General features: G+C 42.7%; 1 protein-coding gene across 4 annotated transcripts in view; it reads left to right on the forward strand.

Moving 5' to 3' along the window:
- The window catches only part of NEURL1 (neuralized E3 ubiquitin protein ligase 1), a 151,629-nt gene that overhangs the window by 41,825 nt on the left and 87,733 nt on the right, over positions 1-22,071 (forward strand). Inside the window, exons 1-3 of one of the 4 annotated variants that reach the window (XM_064663229.1) lie at positions 20,035-20,088; positions 20,204-20,267; positions 20,977-21,108. The exons of 2 other annotated variants lie outside the window; for them this stretch is intronic. In XM_064663229.1, the coding sequence (XP_064519299.1) occupies positions 21,084-21,108 (25 nt within the window). In that variant the 5' untranslated portion in view covers positions 20,035-20,088; positions 20,204-20,267; positions 20,977-21,083. Of the gene's footprint in view, positions 1-20,034; positions 20,089-20,203; positions 20,268-20,976; positions 21,109-21,928; positions 22,068-22,071 lie in introns of those variants that run through there. One more of the 4 variants, XM_064663226.1, reaches the window with a different exon arrangement.

Consider the following 22,071-nt stretch of genomic DNA (forward strand, 5'->3'; position numbering starts at 1 on the left):
GAAGCCTCAGATCTGGGCTGGGACAGTCATTCCCCTCAGTGGTGGGGGTGAACTGGGATAACATCTCCAATTTTGGTCAGCATGCTTTGAGAAAGATGTGGAAACACTTAATAGAACCCAGAAGAGATGAACAAGAACCATGAGACAGAGGGAGCTGTTTCTGATGAGAAAACTGTAGAAAGAAGTGGATTAATTTCCTTTAGGGAGGTGAAGTCTTTGTTGCAGGGAGTTATACGTGTGGCAGCTCACTCTGTATTGTCCCTGCTTCCTCACATCCATCCCCGCATGTACTGTGCATCCAGGCTGGTCCTACTGGTGATCAGAGGCTGAGTCTTGGCAGAGAAAGTCCATCACTAATCTGTGCAATAGGTGTACAGCAGTGGCACCAGCAGGACGAGCAAGAGTACAGTAGTTAAATCCTGATCTGGTGGGACCACCTTGGGGGTGAAAGGGTGCTCAATCCTGTGGAAGAATGTTATATTATAGGATTAGGATTAATTTGCTCAGAGGTCAAATGGGCAATCCTGGATTTCTTTTAGGAACTCATAGCTGAAATCTAAATTACGAGTCTAGTTAAAAAATCTGAAAAGTGAAAAAACCCTTCTGTTCATAAAATCCATAAAAGCAATTTATAGGCACCTTGCTAATTTTATCTCTTGCTAGTGGAAAGGAGGAAAAATCAGGTGGCTAGTCTGCATGTATCTTAGTGTTCAAGAAGCTAAGAAAAGTAAGCAGGTTTTATTTCTTGCCTTACTGAATTTGCTTTCCTTTCATCTTTCCTTTTAGGTCTTGCCTTAGTGAATTTGCTTTCCTTTCCTCTTCCTTTTAGATGCACCAGTTTGATATCATTTTATACCTCTGTATATCTGACACAGGGAAGATTTTTCTGTCTTTGATATAGGAGGTATATTGGGAATATCACCTGAGAGCTGAGCTTTACCGTTTAACTCATTTAAACTGCTAAATAATTGGTCAAATTTTCAAAACTTTTGAACACACCATGGTCCCCCTAAACCTACTCTGAAGCCTCAGGAGTTTGACTGCTCAGTGATATCCAGCTGGCTGTGAATATCCAGCCTCTGAAAAACAGGCCTTTTTGTTTATTTGCTCTGTGTGGTGCTGCTTAGTATTGTGGGATGGATGAGCTCTGAATGCACCTGATCTGGTGCTCGCCCTCCACCTGTATCCAACCCCCGGTTCTTCACAAGTGTCTGCATTACATGGCAGGATCCTGTAATATGAGAAGTCGTCAGGACAGAGCAGAAATGAGCTTTGTGAGAGCAGAAAAGAACGACTTGCACTGGAGCAGCAGATGTGGCTGTTGTTTTGTGCTAGTAGATGATTCCTTAATCCTCTTAAGGACGGCCTGGGTAAAATCCCCTTTGTGACATTAGGCACAGCTCTGGGCCAGGTGGCCTCAGCTTCTGTCGCTGGCTTTGTGAGCTGCTTTTGCTCTGTGCTGCTGCTGAAAAGCCACTGTAAAAACAGCCTCAGTGCCAGGTGAGCGGGAAGAGCCCTGGGAAACAGCTGTCATGGTACTGGGAGACCTTTTGCTGAGTACAGCTAAGCAGTCCTGGGAGGTTTTAGGTCCTCAGAGTCTGTCAGTGTTACAGAATTGCTGAATGATCTTTCTAGAATTTATGCATGTAAGAGGGTAATAAAATATTCAGCCAAAATAAAAAGAGATGACAGTGTCAAGTGAGGGACAAATAGGATAGTATGGGAAGAGTTTGATGGTGTGAGGTGAGCTGGCACAAAGAATATCTTGCAGCTCCCTTTGCCTTTATCCAGGTAAATCCACTCCTTTCACTGATGTGTCTGCCTGTGCAGTTGCAGAGCAAGGTTTTTCCTCACGGTTGGATTGTGAATAGGGTGGCAAAGGAGAGTGAAGAGGAGGTGGGATGGTGGTCTGACACCCGGCATCATTTCCCTCCTATATCCTAATCTCTCTGTTACACTGGACAAAATATTTCATCCTGGAACATGGAAGGGACTCCAACTCTGCAAACAGTCTGAAACAAGGACTTGGAAACTGGGAGATTTCTCCCACTTGCCTTAGTTGATACTCCTTGTACAAGCCAGTAGTGACCTGTTAAAAACTGTTATTGTCCATTATTTCATGCTTCATAAAACTTACCCTCATCAGAAGTCAAACCCAAGCTCCATCCCATTGCTTTCATTCTGAGTACTCTTCAGTACCTCTTCCCTCCCCCATCTCCTTGTACCACACTCAGCCACCAAAATCTGCACCTTGAACTTGTCCCCCTCTTATTTCGTGCTACAAGGAGCGATGAGACCCAGTATGAATGAAATATGCTACCTTTATATTTTTAGCATAAAACTGAAATTACGTAAAAACAAATGGCATTGAGATTGTTGTTTTCCCTTCAGTTTGGTGGACACTAGCATTTTTATTCTTGCTTTAACTGGCCAAAGAATTTTGGTAAGCCAAAATTCATCTTTGGAATGACACACAATGCATTGTGGGAACACAGTAAGGCTGTTAAATTCTCTGGATTTTGGTGAAGATGATTTTGGAGGGTGAAGTCCTGAGGTTTTTACTTGGGCAAATCTCCCACTGGCTCATCCAAGACTACCATGGTAAAGTCATCAAGAGGAGATTGTATCAAGAGGATGCAAGACTGTATGTGGTATGTTTCTGTAATACGTTTTTTTGTACATCCAAAACAACTGGCCTTAGCTTTATTTCCATGTTTTCCAGATTATTTTTAATTTCCTCACCACTCTTGCTCATCTGTTGTAAAAGAAGAAAGGACACAAAAATTTCTGGCCTTGCTTCCTTTGTAAGAGATAGTGATGGCAGGGTCCCAAGTTTGCTGGTAGTAACAACTTCCGTGGGGAGAAGATAACAATTTGTCCAATGTCCAGTAAAACCCAGCAGCTCTCCTGTGGTGACATGCACCACCCTCGCTTAGTCCTTGTGACTCAACATTCAGTTTATGAAGAGCTGGCACACTGCAGGCATTTCTAGGCTGGAAGATGTTCAACATCTTGGTGTCAGTCAACTACTGACTCTCCCCTACAGATTATATATGAATAATGTGTAAAATGTAAGATGTGTGACTTCACAAAACAACTTTCAGATACAGAGTGTGATTTTTTTCCTCTTCTGTGACTTTAAAGAAACTTGTGTATCAAATGAGGTTCCTTTTTAACTCTGTCCTAACAGTCTGCTGGAAGTCTGGTGTCTGCCACAGAAGTCCAGCTCTATGGATCAGTCATGTAAATGGGTACAAACTGCCCTCTGAAGGTATTTTTCTCTCTTCAGTATCTTTCCTCAATGAAACTACTGTTTACAAAGAGACTGCATGAAGGAAAGGAGTCTGGGGCCTGAGCTTTCAGATGTTGAAACAAAATGTTGACTTGAAGTTTGGTCACCCCAGGACCTGTTCCTGGCTCAGCCCCTGTCTTTGGGGAGCTTCAGCCTTCCTGGGCTTGGGTGCATTTCATGAATAGGTAAAAAGATGATTAAGGAAAACAATTAAGGCAGTGTTTGCATTAAATTAGCTTTAACAAGCTGTAAGACATGGGACTGTTGCAGCATTACATACTTTTTTGACTTTAGTGAAGCTACTCTGCATTTCCAGTGATGTAAAGAAGATTTGAATCTGTCCTCTTGGCTGCTCCACTTCAGCAACTGATTCTAAATCAGCCTTGCTATCCAAACATGTAGAATTAAAGATTTGTTACTAATTATATAGGTGCAATTCCTCACTATTTTTCTTCCTAGTTTAGTCAAAATCTTTCTGACATTTAGCAGATTGACATTCTCTTAGCATCTCCACAACAATCTGTCCAGTTTGTTTAAGAAGACAACATTTTTGGAAGAAACTGCAGCATCTCTGCTGGAAACTCAAGTACCTGGCAAGAGACGCTTGAGATACTTGTTGAGCTGGCCAAGTTCTGCTGTTATGCATTTCAATGGGCAGTCTCATGTGTCTTTGACTGTCTAGGGTTCACCTTTTTTTTTCTTCTAGAAGGCTCAGGAAAAAGCAACGTGGAGTTATAGACCACAGCAAGAGCCTTGTTGCCTTGGATGGTTCATTCTCTGCAGTGCTGACCGCTCTTTTCGGTGAGAGGTGATTGATGCCAGCATGACACATGGTCATATTTCTAGTATGTTTGCACATTTCCTCATTCCCATGGTGGGGATAATGACTGCCTGCCAGTCAGATGTTGTCATCAACACTCAGTGAATATTTGACTCACCTCAGGGAAGATATAAAGTGCTGTTTGATGACGGTTACTGTTCCCATTGGTCTGAGGAAGGGGGAAATGTTTCCATATTCAGATTGTCACTTTATATTGTAAGGGTCTACCTAGTTAAGAAGTAAATCTGACTTAGGCTAAGGACATAGGACGTGTGTCCTTTGAAGCCAAGTAACTGCTGAAAGGCAGACATCACTCTAAAAATAAACATGGTTGAACAGTTTGCCCCATACCTGGAGGCTTCCACCTGGGGACTGTATTTTTCCAATCACCTAGGTTGCAATCTCCACTGCTGTTAAACAGTGCTCTGAGAGCCTCCTTGCACTCTTCCTTCTGATACCTGAATAGCTTTCCTCTGCGCTTAATTTTTATTTCCACCAGTTAGTGGTGCAATGGCCTGTCAAAAAGCCTTAACAACTCTAAAACCATCTTGAAGTGTATAACATTCTTTAAATAGAATTTTTCTTCTGTTTTCTCTTGTGGGCAGACACTCTTCTAGTTGTTTACACCCAGTGCGTTTCACATTTCACAGTGATCCTGCTGACCTCTGCTGATGCCTGTGCAGATCAAGATGAGTATATGATGTGTGCTCTGAGTGAGGCTCAGTCTTTTTTGTTCATTTGTTCTTTATTGCTGTAGTTTGAGTGACTGCAGGCATTGTTCCATCTTGTTGGGCAAATAGGTTATCTTGCAGGATCAGCTGTGCTCATCGCAGGCAGAGGTGGATTGCATGTCTGTTTTTTACATAATTAACTGCAGAGCAACAGTCATTTTCTGTTGTACATGATGACAGGTACTGAGTTCCAGGTTAACCATATTGAAGTATGGACTATTTTTGCTACAGTCTTTTTGGCCATTACTGAAGCATACTGATGACTTGTTGAAGCAGTTGGTAACACCCAGGGGTTACTCAGAGTTCAGCCTTTTAGCAGATACTTAGCTTATCTGTACTTGTCCCTATTGGAAGATCACTGTTTATTCTCATTTTGAGCTCCATGATTTGGATAAGTTTTTACACATTGCTCATTATAAATTATACTTAGTATGTTTCCATTTGGCCTGGATTCTTCTCTCTTTTTAAGCTTATCCCAGGATTTGTTCACTTTCATATTCCAGTGGCCCTTTAATAACCCTGGTGAGAATACACTTGTAATTTCAAGCCTTGTGTGCAGCTTCAGTTTGTGTCCTGCTTTCATTTATGGCACAGGCAGAGACTTTGTTCTGCTGTAGATACAGCAGTTAAATCACTTATGTTGAAAAGCAGTGAAGACTTGGTTGCAGAGACAACTTACTGACAAACTAGTCACTGTCTTAATTTCAGAATGACAGTGGAGAAAACATGAGAGCTGTGCTGAGCCAGAGCATCAGTGATATCACAGTAGCAATACTGCTCAACAAAGTATTTAGTGATGGATCCACACTTGTCAAAACCTTGGGGTAAAAAAGGCTGGAATAGGTAAAGAAGTCCATTCTCCCTTGCCTCGAGCTCTTTGACTTCATCTTAAAGATAAATTGTTGTCTGATTTGGGTTGAAGAGGGCACATGACTTGCTTAGGCATTGCTTACTCTGCCTGCTGCTTTGCTGTCTAAGAGGCCATCTATTAAGTAGTATGCTGGCAGAAACTTACACTCTTTTATATAGCACTTGTCATTTGAAGATCTCCAAATCTGTCCAAAGTGGAGGAAATTTATCATCTCTATCTTATGAATTTAGAAACTAGAAACAGACAGACACTCAAGGTCAGAAAACCATTGCCAGCACTGGAAATAGAACCCAGCTTTTTGCATCGTGGTTTCAGATCTTGCTGAAAACTAGCTAGCAAGTGGGGAAAGGAAAATGATTTTTAATTTACTTCTGAACCTATCTTCTGTTGCAGTTAAGTTGCTAGGCTGCCATGGTCTCATGTTTACCCATGCAACATAACAATATAAAGCTGTTTGCAGAGCGTAACCCAAAACATTGTTTTTCGTGCAGGGGCAGTAAACCATTGCAGAGCTTAGGAGTGCCTGTGCACACTCAGGGAAGGGTTGGGTCATGTGAGCCAGTGTTGTCCTGTAACACAGCTCAAGCTGTAGAGCTGGATCCAAAGAAATGGGGGTTATTTACCCACAACTATGTACAGAGCCTGGCAAAATTATGCCTTCATCCTGCTTTGATCCAAGATGTTGCTGAAATATAAATATAAATAGTATAATAATATATTTTTACATGCAAAGGCAGTGAACTTGTAAGAAGCAAATGGAAAATCCTCATGCATTGCAGCATCCAGTGAACCTGGTATGTCGTCTTGCTTCCTCAAGTCATTCACACATACTGTTTCACTCTCTGTTAGGAAGTAAGGAAATCCTTGCAAACCCAATTTGCTACTGAGTATGAGAGAAAAACAGTTATTTATGCAGAAGAGCTGCAGAGGCTTTGTAATCTGTATATGCAACTGACTTGGAGAACATTACTTTTTAAAAATATCAGATGCTGTCTTACTGTGTGAGGTAGCATCTCCCTGGGAAAGACACTCTCCTTAATTCCAGCAGTCAACTATTGGAGAAAAGGGAATTAATTTTTCATATTTGTCTCTAGTGGAGGCATCTCGTTTTCTGTGAATCACAACTCAACTCTGTTAGAGAGGGCTGGAACCTCAACATAACCAAAACATTTCACAGAATCACAGATTATGCTGAATTGGAAGGGATCCACAAGGATCATAGAGTCCAGCTCTTGACCCTGCACAGGACCATGCCCAAAAGTCACACCATGTGCCTGAGAGTATAATCCAAATGCTTCTTGAACTGTGCCAGGCTTGATGCTTTGACCACTTATGTGGGGAGCCTGTTCCAGCACCCAGCCACCCTCTGGGTGAAGATTTCATTTGTACCTATGTTCTTAAATTGGTCCCCATTGCTGCATTCAAACATCTGCTCCCTGGGGAAGACCATTTGCTTCAGTATTTTGATTTGGAAATTGTACTGACATAAATAGACAGTAACATCAGATTGAGCATCTTGAATGCACTTTCCAGTCTCTGCATATCTTCAGGCTATCAAGGAAGAAAATTTGAAAGTATTTCCAGTGAATTCACTTAGATGATTCATTTAAATTCTCAGCCTTTTTAGCCATTGTTGTTACCAGACATTTGTATAATGGCACAAAGCAGTAGAGTTCACTGCCTCCCCTTCCATGTTCATCCCAGTGTGTAGTCTGGTGGGCTTGAGGACAATTTAATGGGATCCCTTTGTTAAAATGGGCCAGTCATCTCTGAAATGGAGGGTGCCTTGCTCTGATTGGAGATGGTGGGGTTTGTTTTTATGGAATAATACAACAAAATGCTCCTGTGTCACATTGAAATAACAGGCAGTTTTAAAAATCCTCAGGAGACCAGTGCATCCAGCCACTCTTAAGAGTGGCCAGGAGTCTGAGAGAGCACTTACCTCTTGCTTTTTCTGTGTGACAGCTCTAGGAATATATTTTTCTAATTCTGAAATGGGAACTAATTGAATGCTGAAGAGCATTTGTGCAAGCTGCTGCTGAAATGAGGTGACAAAAATTCCCAAAAGTTCTGTTAGTCTAAAGGAAAGCGAAGATGTCTGATGTACTTTTTTAAGATGTCTCAGCCGACTTGTGTTAAAGACAGCTTGTGGAAGGCTGGCCATCCTATTGTGTTATCTTTTCTGTTTTGTGGTATTAGCCTAAAATTCTTTCTTTCAGGTTCTATTGTGTTGCCTTTTTTTTTTTTAATTTGACCCCCCCCCCCATTTCTTAAAAGTCACATTCTGCTTGGGCTGGATCAGATAACCTCTTGTATATTTATATCTAGTTTTTCTTCTGCTTCCCTGCTTGTCTCAAGGTAGATGTTGTAAGAAATAGTGAACAAATTTAGGACAATGCTAAACCTGCAAAACCAGAGCTATACATTTGGTGCTATAACTGTAGAATTTTGTCTTAATTGCTTCCAACTGCGGCAGCATGTATATATTTGTAAGGTCCTGAGTAGCTTGGCCTCTGATACTGTAAAACACTTAGCACCTGTGGAATTTAACAAAACACATGGCTGTTTTCCTCTCTGGCACATGTTCTTCTCAGTTGTATGAAAGTGTGAGAAATGGTTTAGAGAAATGGTGAGCTTATGGTTCAGAGGATGGCCTGGGTCTAATCTAGTTTAGAAATAGGGCAGGTGTTCTCCATTGGTGCTGTATCTCTCTGTTCTGTTTCTCTAACTCCTCATGACCCATTTGCCACATAAAGCTCCTGGACTACATAGAGGCTCTGGAGCTATCTGAGATTACTTATTTATCAAGCCATGGCAGTGCTGCCTATGAGCACAGAGGGGACTGTGGCATTGAGCAGTGCAACTCACACCCACCTTGGATAATACAATAACTTAGAGTTGTGTTTAGTTTCCTTGTCTCCTTTTTTTATATGACTTAGCAAACAGTGCTCTGCTCCACACATGGGAAAAGGGAGTTGACTCAGAGAGAAGAGCAAATGTGTAAGGAGCAGGAAAGGGCTGCAGCAGTGGCTGCTGCCCCACTGCCACTCATCCTGTTTGGAGGAGAACACCCTTCTCTCCATGTCTTTTCCTTGGCTCCCAGTTGGATAGAGCAGTGGTAAGGATGACCCTGTGCATCCCTGTGTTGTCGCCTGCCCCAAGCCACAGATGGATGAGCAAAGACTGGTTTGGGGAACAAAGGGAAGGTGGGCATGTGGAGAGACTCTGCTCCACATGGAGAGAGGAGCATTGAAAGACCAGTAAGATCCTGATCTCCGTCCACAGCCTTGGTCTGACTGTCAACAATCAGAACAGACTCTGCCCTGTATGAGACATTTTGTTCTTAAGCCTCAAATCAGGAAAGTGCTTTAGTCATGTTTTGCCAACAGCTGATGGTGTAAACACAGTGAAATGAGTGAGCTGTAATGTAAGAGGGTGCTGTGGATATGTTATCCTCTGTATACTGGGTGTGGAGCAAACCCTGCTACAACTGTGGGTTTTTTCAAGATTTCATTGCTACTTAAAGTCAGTCATCCTCCAGAGTCCCTCTGGATGCTGAAGACAGCATGTGTCGACTAAAGTGTCTGCATATGTGACCTCTAGGAAAGGAGATTTTGCTTTTGATCCAGTTCATTTTTCACATCAGAGGCAAGAAAAATCACCCTTGAAATTGCCACTTTGCTGAGAACATGAGCAGAAAAGTCCAGAATGGTGGTGGCTGCACAGAAGGTTACCCATTGAAGCTGGCCTGGGAACAGTGGGAAGGGTCCGTGTGGGCTGCAGTGACATCTTGGACTGGGTTCACTGTGTGCAGTGAACAGTTTGAGTGGTCCCATTCCCAGTTCCTTAACTGATTTTGCTAAATCTGTGATGTTTATGTGTGTGTTAGTTATCTAAAATTTCTCTGATCCTGGTTGAACAATTAATTGCTTGTGACCTGTTAATAATGAGTTTTCGTTCGCTGCTCACCTCCTTGGCACATAACAGAGCCCTTCATCATAATGCCTCTTACTCATTGGGTGGTTGTAGCTGTTTGGTATGGGAAGTGAAATATACTTTCTCTAAACATTTCTCTTAGCACAGTTTTGCTTGTCTATGCATCCATCAGTGATGAACACAACTTATTTCCACGTATGGTGGGTTTATATTTGCCATTAGTGTTTCAGAGCATTGTGATGTCTCAGGTCTGGCTGAGGGAGAACTGTAACATCATGGTTACATTGTAAGGCTTGGGCAATGAGAAACATTCATACTGTTTGATTTTTGCATCTTTTAACTTTAGAGTAGGTTTAAAACAAATTTTTTTCCAGGTTAATGCTATAAATACTATTTGAAGATGAAGAAATAGGAAAAGAACTTGCTCCAGCAGGGAAGCTTCCTGTACACAAACAGTAACCAGAAAAGATGCTGAACTTAAACCACATGACATTTGCAATGATTGCCATTTTTCTGGGGCTGGTAATGAGGAACTTGCCAAGTGTCACAGCTGGTCCATCACCAGTGATGGCCCATTAAAAAGTTGTTTGCTGCTTGGCTTGCATCCCTTGTGGGAAGAGGGCAGATGAGTGGGCAGCTCTCGAGTGCTGTGATCCCGGTTCTGTGCCTCTGATGCTGGTTGCCTCTCCCATCTCATCTGGGGTCTGACCCATGGCTGGTTGGGGATGGCAGTCTGAGGTCCTGAAAGGACTTGGAGTCTGGCCCATCTGTGACATCTCTGGCCCTTGCTGGCCATGTTTGGATGTCAGCATTCATGCAGCACTACTCTTTCTCCTCTCCACACCTTGCCTGGTGTCAGAGCTCTCTGTCTCCATGGTGCCTCTTCATATTACTCTTTGCTTATTTAAAAAGGGAGAAGAAAGCCAAGTGGTGTCAGGTTCCATTGTGCATGCTGCCAATTCACCCTCTTACAGCCCTACTCTGTAATTTTCCCTATGTGTCTAAAGGGAAATGATTCCACCAGTGCTACAAATTCTTTTTTTTTGGGAATTTCTAACAAGGTTTTGTAAGAGTGTAGAGAATAACTGAAGACACCCTACATTTTCTTCTTTAGACGGCAAAACCTCCACGTTTTATTCTTTTGACTAAGAAACATGAACACCTGACTTAAAAAACCAGATGTCAAAAGCTCGAGGGATATTGTGCACACCCAAAACATCTGCTGTGCAGATAGTATTTAGAAAATGATAATATCAGAACCTGTTGCATTCTATGTCAGTTGTGGAAATGTCCCTAAAAAACAACAGCTCCCAGAATGGGACCTAACCCCAGATTTGATTGCCCTGAAATGCTGGACCTGGATCTGGTTGTGTTGGCTCGATACTGCTCTGCTACTTACCTAAAGGGATTAGATTCCTTACCCCATTCTTTGCTGTCTCCCAGTGCAGGTCTGCTGCCTGCATGACTAATCCACTGAGTATGCCTGATGTGATAGTCCAAGTCCTGTTTTTCTGTTCTGCCTTATCTTCATTATATGTTCTGTGCTCAGAGAGATATTAATTTCTGAATACCACGCTTTCCATAGTGACTGCTCAGTGACCATCTCATTATGGTCTTAAAGATACAAGGCCAGATGCTTTCATTTATACTGGATAAGCCTCTGAGGCTTACATGATCAGTTCCCAAAAAATAATTTACAGAAATACTTTGCCTTTTACATTCCAAGAACTTAAGTTTGAGGGCTACTTCAATAATAAATTATTTACAACAATTTTTATCCAAATTAGCTTCTATGTCTGTGTTGTATTTTAATCTATTTTCATCTCACATGTTCTTTTGTTTGCTGTCTTTATAGATTTAACATGACTATCCAAATGGAAAATCTCTCCCTAAATATGAAGTCAGCATAAGCAGCTTTTACAAGTTTCAAAACTCTCCAGATTATGACACCTTCGTACTGTGAAAATGGAAGTTTAAAATCATCCACTGCCTATGTTATATTATTCATCCATCTCATAGGCTATTAACTACAGCAATTTGTAAGAGTCTAACATAGCAAATGTCAGATGTTGTTTCCATTTCTGCTTTTGTTTTGCTTCACTGGCAAAATTCGTATTGATTTCGGTGGTGGCAGATTAAGCCTTGCATATGTTCAATTTTCATAAGCCAGCAAAAATGCCTTTCTTCTTTATTGTGCCCATTTCCCTTAAATATTTCTGTGTGTCTTTACACAATGCTCCCACTCAAATTTCAGCATCTTTTGAGTCTCCGTTCTCAGCTCAAGTTGTCTAAAGCCCAACAAGTATTGGCTCAGACTGTGGCCTTACCCAGCTGAGGGCCCATCCCCACTGTGTGATACACTGCTTCTGTTTGCTCGAAGGTGAACTAAGGTATTGAATAAAGATGCTTTTCTGCATTGCCTGAGTTTTGTTAGGTGTCTCAGAGACTTGCAGAGCAGCAGATAGATAAATGGTGTCAGCAATATACTGTAAGTTGCGAGGAAAAAAGTATAGTTACTGAGCTTTAGGTTAGCATGAACAATATCCAGAAGGACTGACCAGCAAGTAAACTCTGGTCTTTGAGCATCCAGGGACACATGGCTCCCTGCCCTCCCCAAAAGGAGCAACCAGTTTGTAGGGGAGTTCCTAAGGTCACTGTGGTATGGGTTGCCCACATCTCATACATATTCTCTTAAATAAACCTCTGCCTTGGCAGGTGGTACTGGGGTTTGTCTTGAAGCAAAAACTGATGTCTGGGAAGATCACAAGCTGCTAAGAGATGGACCTTGAATAGACTTCAAACTGTTAGAAAGACCATCATCTGAAAGATCATCATGTCCGTGTAATGTACAGGCCTGTCCTGCTAGCATGCAACATGTGGAGATATTTATTTTTTCATGCCTAATTCATGTCTAATGTTCCTATCTTAATCCCAGTGGATGGAAAAAAGATTTATATTTCTTAGCTACTCTACATTAATGAAAAACATTCTTCTCTTCTGTCCTCCAAACACACTCTGCAGCTGCAGGGCAAATAGTCTCTGAAGTGGGAGTGAGACCACAGTCAGACCTTGAACGAGGTCTTGGAAATGTCAATGGACTGAGTTCACTGTATGTGAGTTAGAAGTGAGTCACAGTGCAATTTGTTGAAGATCTGATAGAAATTGGGGAGCACTAAGCATTGATTGTCTTTGTTTTCTCCTTTGGAGGTAAAGGCTAGATAAGAGTCATGTGGGCATTCCCCTGGGAAGAGCACCTGTCTCCTGTGGGCAAGAATATGTTGCTGCCCAAAGCTTTGGTGATGGTTCCTGAAGTTACAAGGCAGGAGGAGATGTGTGAAAATGTCCACTTCAGAAATATTGGCAAAGAGTGTGGTGGCTGATCTGCTTCCAGAGACACACATGAAAATTTGCTTTCAACAGAGCAGTCTAGGTGGATACTTGGTGAAAGCCTGGTTAAAGACTGTGTCAGCATTATGAAGACTCTCTGGCTACAACTGTGCTGATAAATCTATTGAAGGTGGACATTTTGTCTGTGTGGCTACAAAAAGCTGAAGTGACAGGAATCATAGCTGGCACGAAGTTGCAAAAATAAAAATGCTTTTGTGCACATAAAACATCTCCAGGACATAAGAACAGCTGAGTTAAGATGACCTGATAGGGAGGGAGAGACACTCTGTTTGGACTGTTGTTGTAAATGATGTAATTGCTGATTTTTACTAGCCTGAGGTATGGCTCACAGGTCACCTTGAGCAAGCAAAGAGCTGCACAGAGTAGGTTAGCGTTTTTGAGTCATCCTGTGGAACATATACACTTTGGTCCTAATAAACAATGTTTATTTCTTATTGAAACTCAATTCTGTGTAGGAATCGCAAACATTATTTTTAGCTGAACAGAGTTCAGATGTATTTTATCTGATCAGTGACCAGTTGTGCTGGGGTCAAATCCTGCCTGTTATTAGGAATATGTGTATTTAATAAAATGTATTGTTTATATCTAAGTTAAGCATTTTTTGTTTCTTAGATATGTGTGATATAACATTTCTGTTTTGAAGATGTTTTTCTCTGTTCTCCCAAAATCAAATAATAGTTTGGGAGACCGAGAAAGAAGGGTGGGAAGAAGCAGACATCTAAGTAAAACATACATTGAATGGGAAAAAAATCAGTCGTCCTGGGTTCTGGGCCTATGATTGTTTCCACATGCCTGGACCGTATCACTGTGCTGTGTGCCATTAATGTCATTAGATGCTTTATGCCAGAGTGGATTTTTTGAATGTGCTGGTGAGATTGCAGGATTGAGACCTTGATGGGTAAATGTTGTCAGTGCCGTGTGGGCACTCTGGGGGTGTCTGCTGCACATGGAGCTCTGCACCCTTCCAAACCCCCTTCTTGTGCAGCGTGTGTGGGCTCATGCCCAGCCAGCCCAGCAGTTCCTGAAGTGCCAACAACTGCCTGGCTGGTTAACCAGCCTGCAAGCAGCAAAGCTGATCCTCAGCCCTTTTTAAGAAAAACAAACAAGAAAACTGACTAATCGAACCCCACCTTGTAAAAATGGATATTTTTAACTGGTGGTCGATGCTGAAAGAAGGTTGAAAATAAGTTTAATGTTCCTATTCAAAGGTGTCTGTGTGTCCAGAAGAAATACCAGCCTTTCCTTCTTGTTTTTGTCAGGGCTGATTTGTGAGAATGCGAGACCTTGGGATCCATTGCCATTCCCTTTGGTTCCTGGTGAAAGGAAAAGAGATTTGATTGCTCCCTCCAGATAAAAATACAGAGGAGTCTTCTAGGCCAGAAAACAACTTCTATTTTCCTTTTCTTTCCTTTCTTTTGTTGTTATTTGAGCTTGCCAGATTGGTCTGCTCTCTGCTCTCCAAGTGTGTGGGCGGCACAGAAGAGGTTGCTGAGACAAAGAATTGGGGGAGGAAGGAAAAAGAAGTGAAAAAGACCTTTGGATTGGAGGCATGGTGTATGGGAGGAAGAGGCGCAATGGCACAGTGTTGTTTTGGTTTGTGAAAGTTTGCGGCAGATCAGAAGAAGCTGTGGTAGGTCAGAGACACTCAGTCTAGATGCTGTAGAGATGAATATATTAGCATGGTTTAGATCCTACGGATACAGACATTTTTCTGCGTTTGGTAATATGAAGCTCGTGTCCTACTCTGATCCCTCCTCCTGGAAATGGAGATGTTGAATGGAGAAGTGACTGGAGGGAAGCATGAGCATTGCTTTACTCAGTACAGTATTTGCACTTGATGTTCATCAAAATAAGTGGCATTTGGTGAAGGTAAAGCTCTGATTTTTATACTGATTAAATCCTGTTTTCCTGAGCTGAAGAACCAAAACTCATTTCTCATTCCAGTAATAGTCTACTGCATCTGGCTTAAGACCTTTCATGATGCTTCTGTGAGACTGAGTTAGGTTCAAAACATCTTTTAATTGGAATAGTAGAAGAAAGGAGTTAAAGGATATAAAAAGGGAGGAAGGCTAAATTTCAAATAAAACTTGAAAAGCCACAAAGAGTATAGAATGGGGAGGTACAAGACAACAGTATCTGGTGAGGGAGAGCAGGAGACCCAAGAAGGGTAACAGATGAACAGAGGGAGTGGGAATGGGCAACATCTGTAACAGGCATAACATGATTTGTTTGGTATTTACACCTGCAAGATTCTTCTCATCAGGGCTGGAAAAATCACCATTGCCATGCATTTTGCCCTTGAAGTATTTGACTTCCAGCTCCTTTGGTTTCCTGGAGTCTAATGTAAAAGAGCTTGCGAAAGCAGCCTTGTTAATGGCAAAGTTTTGTAAATAAATCCCATTTCCTCTAGCATGGCCCTTTAGCAGGAGGCAGGGAAGTTTTGGGGTGAGGAGAAGTGCATAGGGAGCCAGTCCTGGAAGAAGATCAGGGACCTTCCTCTGTGACCCCAGGAGCCTTTCAAAGTTCAGGCTAAAAACTTTGTTTGAGCACCTGCAGTGGGGGACATTGTCTCATGGACATGTGGTGTGAGCCTGCTGCCTGTCTTGCCAGCCCAGAAGGTTTCTTTTGGATTCTGCTGCCCTTTGCTGTCCTCTCTGAAGGACTTTCAGCAGGGTAATAAAAAGGTGCTTCTCTGCTGGGTTAATATTTACATCGCAAACATACAGCGCCTTTGCTTGGTTACAAACATCAGTGCATGTAAGTGAGAGGCTTTTCTTGGAAAGGGTGGCGCAGGAAACAGAAACGTTATTCTCTCCTATCACTGTATCTACTAAGAAAAATCTTTAGAAACTGCACTTCTATGCCAAAGGAACATTATTAAGATTACAAATTCAAGGTCTCAAAAGCTTGCACATTCTGGAGTGGAAGCTGTCTATCTAACCTTCATTTGTACCCTGGTGCTTTCTGATTACCTTATTTACCTCTTTGGTTTCACAGGGTTCCTGCCTGTGCCCTTTCCAGAGGGCATGGAATGAAGATTGTTAAAGTGAATTAATTTGTTTCTTGAAAGGTCCTCCTTTAAATTTTTGCAAAACCTCAAAATATACTTTAGCTCAGGCAGAGAGGCATCACCTCTTCCTACAGAAATATTGTGAAAATGAATGTAGTGTTTGCTCAAACGTTCAAGCAAAAATGCCATGAAAATGCTGATGATTTCAGCTGGCAATTTAGTTTTGCAGTGCAGAATTTGGATGTTGCCTGTGATAAAGCATGAACAAGCTACTTATATAATATAAAAGTATATATATTGTACCAGCATTCCCTGTAACCCTGTGTGGAAAACTGTATTACACTTCTGTTGCTAAAACCTGTCATAGTGCCTTATCACATGGGATGATACTGTTTAAAGTTTCCAAACATTTAATAGCCATAGAACTGGACTTGAAGTAACAAGTCCTGCCATGTTATTGTTGTGCTGTGCCTTCAGTCAGAGTAAAAATAAAGATATTCCCATGAGACTACAGAAAATATTTGCTTTAAGATAGAAACTTCAGTTTTCTCTCTAGTTTTTATATTTGTTCTGAAAGAACAAGTCAGCTTCACTAGGTAAATGCTATAAATCAGCACTTCTTTGTTTTTTGAAATTACAATGATTCTTCTGGTGAAATGTTTTTATCTTCATTTTCCATTACATTTGGATAGGCTTAAGATTCTTTTGAATCTTCTTGTGCTTGAAGCGTTAATCTGAAATGGCAGTGAGAGGCAGCTATTAATTTAGCATATAAATGAAGGTGAGAGCTGGAGGCATTTGAAGGCCTAGTCAGTGTAGTGCAGTGCAGACACTTGCCCTCATGAAGGGGCTTTTGGCAGATTTCAGGGAATCTTGCCCCAGACAGACAAAGGTTTTCTGTATCATCTAAAAGCTCCTGGTTAGCTTGATGCAATGTTTAATTGCCAGGCACAGCTTACGTTGAATTTTGTGATTTCCAGTCAGTACTTTCTCTTACTGTTCCACAGGGTTTTCTGAATATATTATCCCAAAAGTATTCAAGGAGAAGGGAGCACTCCTGGCTTTTGGGGCATTAATTTCTTTCCTGACACCTTTATGCACTGAGTCACTCTCTTTGAAGATAAACCCAGCATCCAGTGGGGGCTCGTGAGCATTTGCATACTGATGGAAAAACGTTGTGCAACTTGGCCTGAGATCAGTTCAGTTTCTTGCCTTGGAAATCCCTCTCCTTGCTCAGCTTCTTGCCCCTCTCCAGCACTGCTGTTTCCCTCTTCCACTCCTGCAGACAGTGACGCAGGGGGTTACGATAAAACTCTGGGTGCTGGCAGGGTCAGGTTAAAGACTGGGATGTCCTGTGGCAGCTTTGGCCTTGCATGAACAGGCGTGACAGCCCTTGAGCAGTGACGTGATGCCTCTGGCTCTCCTTCACTGAATCAATCCACATCCTGGACATCCATTACAACACCTCCCTGATGTCTTCATTGCCCTACCAGAGGCAGCCTTTACCACTGTGCCACTGCAGCTCCTGTCACTGAAGCAAACACAACTGATGTCTCATTTATGCTGAGTGTGAATGTAAAGTGGATAGTCAGCCTAAAGATTTTTCCTGTCCTTAAACTCCCCTTCCTGCCGTGCCTGCAGATAATTGTATTGGGATAATTGAGCACCTGGGTTAGTGGTCACGGTGCCATAGTTTGTAGGTATGAGTGGAGATTTTGATTTTAAGAATTCGAGCCAGAATTTTAAATTTTGTTTGGCTTACACATTGAGACCTGGCTTTCATCCAGAGCTGCAGCTTTATAATAATGCTTAATAATGACATAACTCATTATATACCCAAATGGCTGCATAAAGGTCAACTAATCAGCATACTGCTTGCTGGGGCAGTATCATTATCTTTGTATTACAGAGAAAGAATTGAAAGCAGAGACACACCTTTTGTCTAAGTTCCCTCTATTAATGGCAATAAATTATTGTTAAAAGGATACTTAGAAGGCAAGGTTTCCTAGCTCTGGTCCCTGTTTCTTGTGCACTTGCACACACTGGTGATACTTTTTTTCTTGGATGCTTTCCTGTTGAGAACATTATTTTTCCTATAGAGTTACAGTGGCAGAAGTTCCTGAAGGAAATCTGCTTACTGTACAGGTGAAGTTTCCCCCCACGAGTCAGAGACTTGAGCTGAAAAAAGACCTGAGAATGTGTTCCCCTAAATTACCTCATCTTCCTAGATGAACTCCAGCTGTTTGCTGAGAGCTACTGTGTTGAGTGAAAAAGGGCAATTTCTAGTCAATCTGTTGGTTACCATAGAGTTAAGTGCAGTGGTAATAGAAAACTGATTGCAGCTTTTAAACATAAAAATCATTAAGAGAAGGTTCTGTGTCCCTGGCAAATATTATATTGATTTCCACAGTTTCCACCATACTGATCCCATACTGATATTCAAGGAGACTCTGTGGACTGGTTCTTGGCTGGATGTCTCTACCTGCAGCACTGTTAAAGTGGATGAAACCTCCAATCTAGAGAGGTTCCCCTTCCTCCTTCTTTTGTCTTGCTTATGAAGAGTAAATTCCAGTTCTCCACAGAGCCAAATCCAGTCCCAAAAGAGTTCTAGCTGCATGAGGCTTGCATGAGCTGGATTTTCATCTTCCTGGCCTGTGCATAAGTATAATCTTATCCTTGATCTTCATTAGTTGGATTTTTCATCCTCTCCTTCTTCCCTCTTTGTATTTCTGTGTCTACTCCTGTGCCAGACAGGTCTCTGTAGAGCTGGTTTTCCCTGTTGTGGTTCCCTGCAGGTATCTCTGCTGCATTCTTCCAGTCAGGATGGAATGAGCTGTTTGGCCATGTTGGGATGTCTTTTCCCAGACCATGATGGATTTCTAGCATCCTCCTTGCTGATTGCCAGCCTTCTGACCAGGACACCAGAGAAGCAATGCAGATGCTCATAACCCCTCAATTTCATACCCAAACCTGCTGCCTGGTGCTCAGGGTTAGGGTTTTTATCCCTGGAGGGATAGGAGAGATGCCCCATTGTCTGCTCAAGGCTGCTTGGAAAGGTCCAAGGTTTTAGCTAATACACAGCCTTGATGACATGAATCTATCTTCAGGAGTGCTCTGCAGCCTCAGCATCCTACTCTTGTGGTCGATGAGTATATTTAGCAAGATCAGACATTGCCTCAAAATACTCCTGCAGCAGATTCCTCCCGGCTTGGACAGCAGCACTGCTGCTTGGCTGGAGTTTGCTGGATGCTGTTCATGAATGGGAATGGATTTAGGGGCTGGGTTTCTCTTGGGTCCAACCTAATACCTTTGTTAGTGATTTAGAAGGGAGCACAAATGGGAATGATATTGACTTTTATACTTGATGCCAAAATAGGAGGCCTTACCCATATTGACAAGGGCAAAGAAACACCCCAAGGGGACCTAGAAGGTATTGGCAGAGAGAACTGTAAAATAGGAACAGGGCTATAGGTAGGTTTTCCCTATGTCTAGAGGAGAACCTAAACATGAAAGATGAGGAGTAATTTGGAAAAGAGCAAGGTCTGAAAAGTGACAAGAACAAATCAGCAATAAGTTTCAGTGTGACATGACTGAAGGAAAGATTTGCCATATGGCAAATAATCCTCAAAGGTTTATCACAGGGCAGACAGGCCATTTTACTGCCATGAATGGCTTTGAGGGGCTGTGTCCCCTACAAGCTGCTCCACAGCACTGGGGGAAGTTCAGGGGTGGGAGGGGATGCTGGATTTTTTCTGAAAAATAATGGAATTTTAAAATCAATTGAAATTGTTTATAATTTTCTGCCAAACAGGATGACTCACTTTGGCAGTCTGCCCTCTCCATCCTCCCCCTCAGACAAACAAACAAAGCCAATAAGTTGCAAAAAATAAAATAATCAGAAAAGATAACAATTCAAAATTTTCCTTTTGGTATATTCAAAACAAAGGGTTTAATTCTTTTTTTTTTTTTTAGGACATCATTTCAGAGCTGGTTTGAATGACCATAACTTGAAAAAATGAGGTAAAAATAACTCTGAAAATAAAATGCTTCATTTTGAGTTAAAGAAACATTTTGTTCAGTGAGACGCACAAAGCATTCATTTTTGGGCCAACATGAAATTATATTTTTTTCCTAGCAATCTCTTGGTTGAGGCAGTGAACCAAGAAGTCAATTATTCACAGAGCTGTAGCAAGATTAAGGTAAGGATGGAAAGCAGAGCTGAAACCGAGGGAGAAAATTTGGGATTGAACGTCCAAATTAATCTTCATTCCTCCAAGTGAAATGTGGTATTTGATGGTGTAAATTCCTGGACCCTTTGCTGTCAGCCTGAGAGGGTGGGCTGCCCCCAGGACATGAAACTGGCAGTGTCCTTGTGGCCTCTGTGGGTGCCCAGCAGCCAGGGAGCAGAGCAGGGTGCTGTGATAGGGTCGTGTGACCTGGGAGATATCCTGCACCCATTGGGGTGTGGGGGCCACACTGCAGTGCTCCTGGAGATGAGTCCTCACCCCACCCACTGTAAGTGCAGCATCATCTGGGGAGGGGAAAAAAATAGAAGGAGGGGAAAAAAAAAGGAAGATTATTCTGCCAAGAAGCTGCCATGAGCTCTGCTGAGTGTGACTATGGGCAGGGATGAGCGGAGTGCTGCCTGTGTGCTGCTCAGCTAAAGAAGAGCTGCTGCTTGGCTCTGGGGTGTGGGTGCAAGTCTCTTCAGCTGGGCAGGTGGGAGCCACTGGGTGAGCTGGCAGCGGTGACTGGCTGCTGCTGGGGGGGCTTGAGAGAGGCTCCTCTCACAGGCTGAAAATGCTGGACACAGCTTTCCTCAAGCATGCAGCAATAGTGCAAACACCCTGACTGTGCTTTTTGGCTTGGGCTTTTTTTGCACTGCCTTTTTTTTTTTTTTCTTTCCAGAAGTGCTGAGACCTCAGCACACAGACGTCCTAAGCAATTATCCTTACAACACAGGCAAGAGAAAATCTTATTTCCCATTTTTCCGGTGGCAGAGTCGAGGCAGTGGGATGGCAGAATTTGCCCAACACCATGGTAAGAGTTGGGAGGTAGAGCTGCACTTGCAGCTGCATAAGTTTTACTCTTGCTCCTCTGCAGAGAGGAGAGTGACTGCGGCGCAGCATAAAGATGCATGAGCTAGTTTTAAACGAGCCAGCTGGGAGATGCCGTGGCTGGCTGTGGCAGCTCGGTGCTTGCTGTGTTAATTTACTCTCAGAGCAGTGGACAGGAGAGATGCAGGGACATGGGTGTATAGGCAGGGGTGTGCAGTGCTGGAGATTCAGAGGAGGGAACGAGCAAGGTCCTGCATGAACTGCGGGATGCAGAGAGAGGGTCTAACCCTGGCTGCAGTCCCCTGCGCACCTCCCTGAACCGCTGTCGGCAACCTCCTGCTTTTTCTAACGCTGGCCATTATCCATCAGCAGAGGTAGTGAATGGAGTGCAGAAAGCCTTGTATCTGCGCTGAACGTGCGAGCCGTGCACAAAAGAGTTTACTGGGGGTAATATTTTTATTATTTTCAGCCTGTGGCGAACCATTTTGCGTTTCGAGCACTTCTTTGCTATTAAATAATTAATAATTAACCTGCAAAGACCGTTTGAAGACTCTGGAGTGGTGATGCCTGGTAATAAATTTTTTCAAAACTTTTTTTTCCTATTCTGATTTATTCCAGGGCTTTGCACTAGGGCATCAACCACTGGGGAGCGAAAGTTTCAAATGGCCAAAGTCGTTTGATTTTACAATTTATTTTTTTTTGTCTTGGGTGGCGTCTGCGGTGCCTCCCGCTTTGTTCCTAGCGTTGCCGGGTTTCGCCGGCTACCGCCGTGTTTCATCCCGGCCAGCGGCGCGCAGCGCCGGTAGCACCGCGCGTGGATGCCTTTGCCCGCTGAGTTCTCCACCGTGGGACTGTGGTGTGTGCGTGGGGAAGGGGGGACACGCCGCATCCATGAAACGCCGGCAGCTATTTCAGGAAGCCGCGAAGTCTCCTCCTTCTTATGTAA

The sequence above is a fragment of the Pseudopipra pipra genome, chromosome 8, assembly GCF_036250125.1.
Source record: "Pseudopipra pipra isolate bDixPip1 chromosome 8, bDixPip1.hap1, whole genome shotgun sequence".
In the NCBI taxonomy this organism is placed as follows: domain Eukaryota; kingdom Metazoa; phylum Chordata; class Aves; order Passeriformes; family Pipridae; genus Pseudopipra; species Pseudopipra pipra.